This window comes from Elephantulus edwardii, unplaced genomic scaffold, assembly GCF_000299155.1.
Source record: "Elephantulus edwardii isolate Elephantulus edwardi_28Jun2011 unplaced genomic scaffold, EleEdw1.0 scaffold00007, whole genome shotgun sequence".
In the NCBI taxonomy this organism is placed as follows: domain Eukaryota; kingdom Metazoa; phylum Chordata; class Mammalia; order Macroscelidea; family Macroscelididae; genus Elephantulus; species Elephantulus edwardii.
In genome coordinates this window covers 16,909,418-16,920,997 of record NW_006399757.1, presented here as the reverse complement: position 1 = coordinate 16,920,997, position 11,580 = coordinate 16,909,418, and the positions used below count along the sequence as shown (strand labels likewise).

Sequence of the window (11,580 nt, the reverse complement as noted above, 5' to 3'; positions counted from 1 at the left end):
TGTCATTCTGGAGATTAAGGTATGCCTGATCTAAGCCATGGTCTTTTACAATTACCTGTTATGCATCAGAGAGCTGGACAATGACTAAAAAGGACAGAGGAACTATTGATGCTTTTGAGTTGTTGTATTGGAGAAGAGTACTGAACAGACCATGGACTGCCAAGAGAACAAACAAGTCTGTCATCGAGAGGGTGAAGCCAAGTTGTTCCTTAGAGGTAAAGGACATCATGTTTGCAAGGGTAGAGGGACAGTGCAGGAGGCACAGAGCCTGGATGAGACTGACTGTGTTTGGGGTAAAAAGGGTAAGTATGTCAGAGACTGTGAGATTGGGCGAGGATAGAGCAGGGTTCCGAGCTATGAGTTATGGTTGAATTAATGGCATTTAGCAAAAATAGGGCACTTGTGCTCTACCAAATTAGGTTGTTATGAGTTAAAATTAACTCTTCGGTGATAGGTTTGGTTTATTATGATTGAAACAAAGACTAAGGGGAGCTCTGGTGGCCTAGTGGCAAGGAGCTGCAACTACAATCCTAGAGGCGCACGGTTCGAATCCACCAGATGCTCTGCCGGGAAAGGAGGGACAATCTCCTCCTGTACCAGTCAGATCTGATTTGATGGTACACTCACACAAAAATAATAAAATTTTTAAAAAAAAAAAGAAAAGAAACAAAGACTCTGGAAATGAAGACTAGAGATTTAAAAGAGCCCGGGTAGCATGGGCTCTAAACTAAAAGGTCAGTGATTTGAATCTGAAAGGCACTGTGTGGTGAGAGGGTGTGCTACTACAAAGAGTCATAGCACTGGGAAACCTATGTGGCAGTCCTATTTTGTCAGTACTAGTTAAAACTAACACAGTGGAAGTGAGTTTTCATTTCTGTTTCTAAGAATAGACAGAATTAAAATGTACTTACTGCTCTCAAATTATAGCTGATGTTCTTGCTGAAAATACTTTACAACATTAAATGTACAATTTTACAAAACTTTACAAGTAAACAAGTCAGACACTCAAGTCACACTTATTTCCTTTAACAACTTCTCTCATCTGTTTCTTACAGTGCATATATCTTGTCCTCTTGTCTACCTATTATGATTCTTATATATTCTGTGTTCTTTGTTGTTGTGTACCGAAGAGTCAGAACTGACTGACAGCTTAATTCCAGCAGGTTTTCAGAGGCAGTAAATTAAAAGACTGTCCATCTTTTTCCTGTGAAATATCTGGTGGATTCAAGCTGCGTGCCTTTGGGTTGGCAGCACAACTGTACCGCTAAGTTACCAGTGTTTATCTGTTCTTTAGGTTAGCCTAGTAGCACAGAGGAGTGGACTTAGGGGGGAGGGACTGAGTAACAATGAAAGAGTTTTTCTTTTACTTTTCAAAAAGAAGGGCAAACTGGGGGGGGGGAAGGGGGAGGGAGAAAGTGCAACAATGAATGAATGGAAATCCAGAGTCTCTGTAAATCTTCCATCAAAATAAAATTAAATTAAAAAAGAGAATGTTGAGGAAGTAAAGGTCTAAGCTTTAGTATTTTGTTTGTACCATTACATACACAGCAGTCTGATGTCCTCACATACTACTGACAACAAATATATTCTATACCTCCCCATCTGTTTTTGCTTCAAATAGTTTTTTATACTGTTTAATAAGATGTTTAAGAGTAAAATATGCACAATATGAATAAATCATATAACTACCTAAAGAGATTACAATGTAGTAAATTACTAAAACTATAAACACTATTATGCAAAATATTTTTCACTGAAGAATATATATTTTGATACTTTATATATCAAAGTTTCAATTGTATCCTTAAATTATAGAATTACATATAAAATAGAAAATTTATTTTTAAAAAACACTGATCTTAGGGGAGCTCTGGTGGCCTAGTGGCAAGAAGCTGCACTGCAATCTCAGAAATATGTGGCTCGAATCCACCAGATGCTCTGCTGGAGAAGGAGGGGCCATCTCCTCCTGTACCAGTCAGATCCAATTTAACAGTACAAAGACACAGAAAATAATAATAATAACAATAATAATAATAACAACAACAACAACCACCAAAAAAACCCCACACTGATCTTTAATTATGCAATAAAAATTCCTATTTACCTGCTGAAATCCTAGGTAATCTTGTATAGTGGATGAAGCATAAAATATCAAAGCATCTGTAGTTACAACCAACACAAATCCATTCAGAGCCTATAGGGAAGAAAAAGAAAACAGAATGATAAAGAACTGGCTCAGAGTAAGCCACGCAGTATAGCTGGAATGCACAGAAGAAAACAGAAAGCATGTTATTTGAACCTAAATTTATTAGTAATTATAGTACACTGAAATGGACTAAATGCTGTATTTATTTCATAACTTTTATATTTGTATTACACATACATTTTATATTTTATGGGTATTACATATATCTTGTTTTTCAATAAAAAGTAACCATTTTATATGTTGAGAGTATTTAAATTTCAAGTAGCAATGACAGTTGAAATGTATTTGCACAAAAAGTTTTTCCTATCTGGATCTCTGTAAGGATTATTGTTGTTAAGTGCCGTAGAGACATAGATAACCCATTGCAACCCTGTGAATAAAAGTCTTGACCACAAAAATTTCATCTTTCTCCAAGTTCATAGAGCTTCCGGAGGCAAGCCTTTTGGAAGTGGATGCCACTCCTGCTTCCAAGCCTGTTTTATTTGGGAGATAAAACTGAGGTGGAAACATAGGTGACTCTCCAGTGATTTTCAGAGGAAACTGCCCATCTTTCTCTCATGGAGCAGCTAGTAGATTTGAACTGTGTGCCTGTGGGGTGGCAACACAACTCCTTACCACTAAACCACCAGAGTTTCAACTATTTTCCAAACAAATTTTTTAGGTATTCAATGGTTTGTATGGATTCTCCAAAGAATTCAATAAATTAGGCACCATATTCCAGTTTCATTAAAAAAAAAGTGACAGATAAAGAAAGATGCAGTAACTCCTAAAAGTTAGAGACTTAAGAGGTCAAGTCAGTTTGGCTCCAAATCTTGTCCATCTAACGATCATGGTGCATAGCGGCTATCTTTGTACGTTACTGATCAATCCAATTCTAACTTGTATCTAAGGTCTGATTGTGGATTTCATATTTTATACTTCACTAGTAATCTCAGGACTAAGAATGATGTGGGCACCATTTTTCACCAGAAACTCAAATATATAATGAATATTAAATTGAATACTTTGAAATTTTAGTTGATGGTAATAGTATACACTCACTGTTTTGTTTTTTTAATCCGGAAAAGATATTGTTTCCAAAACAATACTATCTATTGATCACATTTATGTTTTATTATGCATTTCTACTAGTTAAACAAATTTAGCACATCTCTGCAAACTTACTAATGGAAATTACAACACAAGGAAAATGTAATCTGCAACGGCAAATCCCTTTAGACAAATGTTAATTATCAGAATAAAAGGAAGACTAAAAGGATGCATACAAATTTTTCATTTATCTTGTTTCTAAGAGTTGTTGGGTTGGTCCTATAGTGATCCTATGAAGAAAAGATGTGAACATTGTCCTATCCTGTGCCATATTCATGATCCCCAACACATTTGAGTCCATGGCTGCAAGGGACTGTGTCAATTCATCTCTCTGAAGGTCTTCCTCTCCTTTGCTCACCCCTCTACCTTTCTAAATGTAATGTCGTTTTCAAAGAAATAGGATCTCCTGGCATTTTCAAAATATGTGAGTTGAAGCTTTGTTATCTTTGGTTCCAAAGAACAATGGTTATACTTTTTCTAAGACATATCTACTTGTTGTTTTGGAAGTCCATGGGATATCCAGTGCTTTTCTCCAACACTACAACTCAAAATACATCAATTCTTCTCCTGCCATCCTTATTCATTATGTATTTTAAATGTTCTTAAAAACTCTAGAGCACATATTCATATGGCATTATTATCTTAGTAAATTAACAAAAGGAACTGACAAGATAATTTCATATTTATAAACTAGATCATTATTTTTCAGCCTTATTATTATTATTAATTTGTCTTATCTACCTGAAAATCATGTTGCAGTTTACTCTGAAGTAAACTGCAACTGATTACAGTTTACTCTGAAGTAATAACAACTGATCCTTTTGTAAGTTCAACTAATAGAGTTGAAAATGATACCTTTTTGTAATTAAGAGTATGAGAACCCTTGAATATTGGTTTTTCTAGCTACTGCCTTAGTCTCATTTGGGGAGGGCATAGTCTTGCAAATCATCAACAGCTGTGGGACCAATATAAGAGAAAGCTTTCCACTCTGTGACAGGCAGTGATGGTGATGGAGATACTGTGGCAAGGTATTACCAGAGGAATCCTGGAGGTGAAGGTTATAGTTAAAAGTTTTGCTTGCTGGATGACTGAAGGAAAAGCTTTTCTGTAACTGTTCTGAGATAAAGTCTGCTGAGTGATTGATGGTATTAGAGGTTTTTTTGCATTTGTGCTGATGAACTGAAACCTGGATTGTCACTAACTGAGGAATTATGTCTTGTTAATATAGCTTGGTACTGCTGGGCTAAACCTGGTCTTACATTATGTAGATATCCTTTGCCTCTCCTAACCTCTAACCTATTTCCTTAATAAATTCCACCACTGTGAGTAAAGTTTGTGAGTCAAGCTGTAATGTACATCGGACCTAATGATACACAGAAATAGGTGCAAGAGCATGGTGGGTGGCATGTCAGACCACACAGCTATTTGTTTCGTACTATAAATATTATTGATGGGGACAGTTCCCCTTTATGAAGGAGGTAGAAGTCAGACTCAGCCACTTTGACGTTGCATCTACTCCTTTTACGATAATAACCATATTATTACATTGTACCAGATAAAATATGTTTTAAAACTAAAAACAGACATCTGAATAATAAAAATATAATAATGATCTTACTGATAATTTATTGTAAAAATTATAAACTATAAAGTAAAACATTGCTTTTTTAAAAATAAGCTTACTTGTTGTTGTTAAGAATATACACACCAACTCAACAATTTTACCCCTCATATGGTTAAGTCAATGATACTGATGATACTCTTTCAGTTGCACAACGATTGCCACTCTCCTTTTCCAGGCTGTTCCTTGTGCATTAACATACTCATTGCCCTCTTCTCCCTATTTTTATCTAATCATTTTTGACTCCTTGCTTAAAACCAAAGGAAAAGCTTGCTTTCTTCTTTTTCTTCTTTTTTATTATTAATTTTAGTGAAAGTTTACAAAGACTTTAGATTTCCATTCATTCACTGTACTTTCCTCCCTGCCCTCCCCAACTTCGCTCTTCTCTTTGAAAAGTAAAAGAAAAATTCTTTCATTGTTATATAATCCCTCCCCCCAAGTCCACTTCACTGTTCAGCCTTCAGTTTGGACTCCAGTCATGACAATAATATCTAATCATATGTCCCTTTTAAACAGTTCTCTCCCTCATCTGTTTCAATGCAGTATACATAATTCATCCAATTTTTCTAAGTCTCCCCCCAACCCAGATGTCAGTCCCATTTTACAACAGTGGCACTATGCAGTATTTGTCTTTTTGTGCCCGAGATATTTTATTCAGCATAATGTCCTCCAGGGTCACCAATTTTGTCTATTTCATGAATTCTTTGTTTTTCAAAGCAGTGTAGTATTCCATTGTGTGAATATACCACAGCTTCTCTATCCATTTGTTTGTTGATAGACACTTATTGTTTCCAACCCTTTGCCAGTTATGAACAAAGCCATGATAAACATGGGTGTCAAATAACTGCTTGGATGGCAGTTATGGTTTCTTTGGGTTATATTCCCATAATAGTAGTGGAATTACTGGGTCAAATGGTATTTCTATTTGCAACTTTTTGCGAAAACGCCATACTGCCTTCCATAGTGGTTGCAGGAAAAGCTTTCTTATAAAAAATGTAAGCCATGAGGTTTATAGTACTTCTGGAAACATCTTTATTAAACATATTTCAGTGATAATTGCTTGATGATTCCATGTTCAAAGTATTAAACAAACTATAATGATGGCAATTGTACATCATGAAAAATGAGAATCTGACAAGGTAATGTGATTAAATATATGATATTTCTCCTTATTAAAAGAATCATATTTACTAAAACTTACCTGTAATAGGAACTCTCCTTCCTGCAAGTTCAAATCTTCTCTGAGTTTGGTTCTACAGTTATCTTGGCTTCCATTTCTGTCAGCAGGGGAAGACTTCAATGCAACTGTGAGGACAAGGAAACCCATAAGAATAAAGTTATATAGTGCATTAGTTTTTTAAAATAGGCACTTGCCCCAGAAACAACAGCGAAGTCCAACAGGGTAGCAAACAACAAATCCTGGCAAGGTTGTGGAGAAATTAGAACTCTTATTCACTGCCAGAAGGAATGTAAAATGGTAGAGCAGCTATAGAAAGGAGTCTGACACTTTTTCAAAAAGTTGGAAATAGAAATATCATTTGACCCAGAAATTCCACTACTGGGAATATACCCCAAAGAAACCAGAGGTACAACTCAAACAGACATATGCACACCCACCTTCATTGCTGTGTTATTCATAATAGCAAAGAGATGGAAGCAACCCAAGTATTTATTAAAAAACAAATGGATAGAAGACCTATGATACATTCACACAATGGAATATTATGTAGCACTGAAAGACAACAAACTCTTAAAATATTACACAATAAAGGGGAGCCTGAAGGATATTATGCTGAATGAAATATCTCATTCACAAAAAGACAAACACTGCATAATACTGCTGTTATAAAAGAAAACAGGATATACATGGGTGTGTTTGAAAAGAGTGGATAATGAAGTTTGCATTAAAACAGATTAGAGGAAGAACTCTCCAAAGGCAATACATGATTGTTGTTGTTATTGTTATGTGCCGTCGAGTCGCTTGCGACTCATAGCGACCCTGTGTACAACAGTCCTAAACTCTGTTCTGTCCTGTGCCAATCTCATTGTCTCCAATATTCTCATCCCGATTACCCCAGTTACAGAATCAATCCACCTCCTAGAGGGCCTTCCCCTCCTGTGCTGTCCCTCCACCCTCCCAAGCATGATGTCCTTCTCCAAGGACTGGTTTCTCCTTACAACATGATCAAAGTATATCAGACGGAGCCTCAGAATCCTTGCCTCCAAGGAGCAGCCTGGTTTAACCCTTTCCAGGATGAATCTGTTTGTTTTCTTAGCAGTCCATGGTACCCTCAAAGGCATCAATTCTCCTTCTATCCTCCCTAGTCACTGTCCAATACATGATTAGTCATTACATATATGACAACAATTTGGAACAAGGGTTACAATGTGGGGTGAGTTGGAGGTGGGGGAGGGTTTGGGCAAAGAAAATGTTCAACAATGAAAAAAAAATACCAAATATTATTTTAAACCATACCCCCCCAAAATAGTCAATTTTAAAGAGTTAAAATAAAAATAAGTCTTTGTATATCAAAAATGAGGTAATTAGGAATACTGGTATACACAACAAAAACAAACCCTACATTAATGGATGGATATGGTTAGTTAACCATACAAATGTGTAACTCTTTTGCCAAGTGGACAGACTGTTGAAAATCTTTTTAGTAAGTTCACTATATGACTTTTGGCATATACACAGGCGCTTCAAAGAACTGCATTCACACTATTATAAACTCTTCTATCCCTAGCTATTCAATTTTGAAAGTAAGATTCCTCAGACTTTACATCTACAAAAATAATTTTAAAGTGTATATCTATACATCAAGAGACATGTGAAGACATGAACACTTAGTCAAAGTTGTTTTTTTAAAAAAAATTTAGTTTGTTATCATCATGTTAAACTTACAAATCAAAGAATTGCCACTTCACTGACAGTGTAGCTAAGATGCTGAATCATCATATCTAAGAATATGTTTTTCTACTTGTTCAAATCTTTATTATTAACTTATTGTTAGTTTTAGTATGTTTAAAAGTTATCCACAACAAATGGTTTTGACATTTTTTTTTGTTTTGTTTATTTCTAATTAGTAAAAGGTTGCCTTTCCTTCATTCTATCTTCTAACTGCTGGAGGACTTCATATATGAAATAAGGTCTGGCAGGAGGATGGATGCTCTTCTCTACCACTTGTTATGCTTAGAATAAGAGATAGAAAGTGAGAATGCAATATATTTATAGTTTAGATGACACTATAATTTTATAGTGTCTTTATAGTAGAACTTAATAGCTATCACTTACCTAGTATGTTTTCACATACAAACATAAAAAAAAAATTTAAGTACATATGTAAGTATGTAGATACTGGGTATTTGACAAGACTGAGTTCAAATTTGAGCTATTTCCTAATATACAAAGTAGTGACGGAAATAAACTAACAAAGCAAAAACTCCATTCTTCGGGTTCATGTGAAGAATAACAAAATTATATGAAGTTCTTGGTATACAAAAGGTAGCTTTAATTATTGTCAGTATTTCCCACAACCTGCGGATTAAATACTTTGTAATAAGTCTATTATCACCTTTCCATGTTTTTATGATTTCTTTATAACATAATATTTAAATTTTATAAAAACCCTCCACTAAAAAAGGTGATTTTTACATTTCTTTTAAGACATTTTAATTGTTAAGCTTTTACACACATAAAATTACTTGGCTTAAATTTTCTCTGAATTTGAGTAAAGCATCACACATCAAACGTTTTAATACTTGTTGCCTATTTTCTGGTAAATTAGAAATGCTTTTTCCAAAAGAGGGAAGGGAAATTCATCAAGTGTCATTATCACTAAGAACTTTATGCCAAAAACTTTATACCTTTTTAGAACCTGAAACATATCACTTTGAAAGAGGCTAAAAATGTGGCCTCTAAATGTACCAATTTGAAGAGGCCAACGAACAGACTTCCTTAGTACAAGAAATCATGTGAGTTAAATTAATTGACCTAATAACTAATCATGACCAAAGGAAAGGCTTAATCTTCTCTTGCTCGAAGGTACATTAGAAAAATGACCTTTCTTCCCTGCATCGTTTGTTAAGGGATTTTTGTTTGTTTTTTAAAGCTACTTTCTAAGGGCAGTATATCCTTCAACATACTAAAGTCTCACAGTAAGAGTCAACCACACTCCTATTCCAAAAGTTCCAGGAGGAGGTACAATTTAAGAGTTATGCGATAAGTTCATAGGCCATGCCGTTAAAAATACCAAACACCCATTACCATCAATCTCCCACAAAAACCCTCCCAATTCCAAGCCAAACCCTTACATTTTGAAGGAAGCAAAATAAAACCCAATTTTAAAAGATCATTTCCTTTGTGGATAATATCAGTGTCAAATGTACAATATTCATTATAAATCCTGTTTCAAATTCTCATTACTCATTGGGACAGACATCAGTTTCAACTTACTTTGGTAGCAGATAAACATCAAGAGTTAATTGACAAAGAGTCAATAAGCTGTGATAAGTGGATAACTCAATCTTGCTTACTGAAAAAGAAGAGACTTGAAACACTTACTGATTATGATCAGAGTTACAGCCTTCAGCATGGCCATAAAGAAAAAAAAATTAATGTAAGGAAAATGAAAATTCTCATACTGGACCAATAAGCAGCAAAATTAAAAAAATGGAGAAAAATAGCGAAGTTGTCAAACATTTAACTTTACTGTAGGTCCACAAACACACTCATAAAAGGAGAGGTCAAGAAACAAAAATGACTCTATTACATTGGCAAAAATCTACAAAAAACCTTCTTAAAGTATTAAACAGCAAATGTGTCGTTTTGAGGATTAAAGTATACCTGACTCAAGCCACAGTAATTATACATGTGAAGGATGGACAACAAATATGAAGACCAAAGAATTGAAGCCTTTCAATTAAATTACTGGTGAAGAATACTGAATATACCAGGGACTTCCAGAAGAATAAACAAATCCATATTGGAAGAAGTACAGCCAGGATGCTCTTTAGAACCAAGGATGGCAAGATCTGTCTCATGTACTTTGTATATGTTATCAGAAGGGACAGTCCTGAAGAAGGACAGCATACCTGGTAAAACAGGATGAACAAGAGAAAGGAAGGCACTCAAAGAGAAGCAGTGACCTAAGGGCTACAACAATTGACTCTACCATACTACTAATAATTACAGTGCAGGAATGGGCAGAATTTCATACTGTTGTACACAGAGCTCTTACAAGTCAGAACAGATTCAACAGTACCTGAAAACTGTGACGATGAATAAGAAGTGAAAGAGATCATTCATGTGAGAGTGATTTATGATTTGGTTTAGAGCTTAAAGTATAGAAGTATTAGCCAACACAATCATACAGTAGACAGGCCTTGTCTTTAAAAAGGGTATGTAAGTTATATAAAGAACCAAAAAAGAATGCAAAAATTATTAAATATCAATATGAGATGTAATTAAAATGGCAATTTAAAAATGAGAAAGAATAATTTTTTCTAAACATTTACAACTCTAAATGTCAGCAAGACAATATGTAATATGGATATCTATGCTTAAAAGCAGGAGTTCTGGTGGACTCCTGGGTAAAGAGCTGCACTTATAATGCAGAGGCAAATGGTTCAAATCCACCAGATGATCCACAGGAGAAAGAAGAGCAAGTGATGTACATTCTTATGCGATGTACAGTCTCTAAAAACCTGCTTAAGTGTCAGATCTGAATCATTTCCTACAACACGCTTAAGAAAGGGACGAAATGATTACTTGCAGGGGCTTACCAAAACACATATAAATGCTTTTGTTGCTCTCTCATGTTTAAGGTTAATCACTGGTAAAGGACTTAAGTAACTACCCCATGCCAAGAGGAGGCCAGGAAGGTGCATTCCCTTCCCATTTCCAGTTTTAAAAAGTTATTACTATGGCTTTCTACAAAGCTTGCTTCAAGTCCTATCTTCTCTATCTAGTTGTATAATTGTTACCTTTCCATGAAATTTGTCCTTTATTTGTTCATCTCACATTTACTTTCTTCTTAAAATTATTGTACATTATACTAGCTAATACTATGCTTTACTCCTCTAGAATAAAAAACAAGAAGGTAAAATAAAATACTGTTATAAATATTACCTCCTGCCATCAGTATGTCTTTAAATAAATTGCTTAGTAATACTACCGAACACTTACTAAGCAAACACTGTATGCCAAGTCTTTTATATCTTATTTAATCTTCACAATACTGGAGTTCTATGAGACTGACATCATAGTCTTTTTAATAGATTAGGAAATGGAGACTTAGAGAGATTAAGAAACTTCCCCAAGGTCATAAAGCTTTAAGTGGTAGAGTCTAAATAAAAACCTAGGCAGCCTGACCCTGATATGAGCTATTATTAACCACCTCCCAGACTTATCCCACTCTGCTCTTCACCTTCGACCTTTAGCTTTCTCGTCTGTAAAATCTTAACTACTAAGAACAATCATACTCATTTAGAAATGTTATTATGAATATCATTAAAATAACATGCAGTTACCTGGGCAATATCTAGACTTTATTAAGAGCAAATGAGGTATATACTGAGTTTATGCTAAGAGTGCTTACATTAAAAGTACATCCAAACCCACAGCCTTAAAGTCAATTCACTCATTATTTGGTGTATTTGGGTA

The 11,580-nt window shown here is 34.8% G+C and overlaps 1 protein-coding gene across 1 annotated transcript in view; it reads right to left on the bottom strand.

Moving 5' to 3' along the window:
- Positions 1-11,580, bottom strand: part of AHR (aryl hydrocarbon receptor) — a 52,482-nt gene that overhangs the window by 16,665 nt on the left and 24,237 nt on the right. Inside the window, exons 3-4 of the mRNA XM_006880268.1 lie at positions 6,118-6,221; positions 2,105-2,194 (exon numbers count right to left, since the gene is read on the bottom strand). Of these exons, the coding sequence (XP_006880330.1) occupies positions 2,105-2,194; positions 6,118-6,221 (194 nt within the window). The remainder of the gene's footprint in view (positions 1-2,104; positions 2,195-6,117; positions 6,222-11,580) is intronic.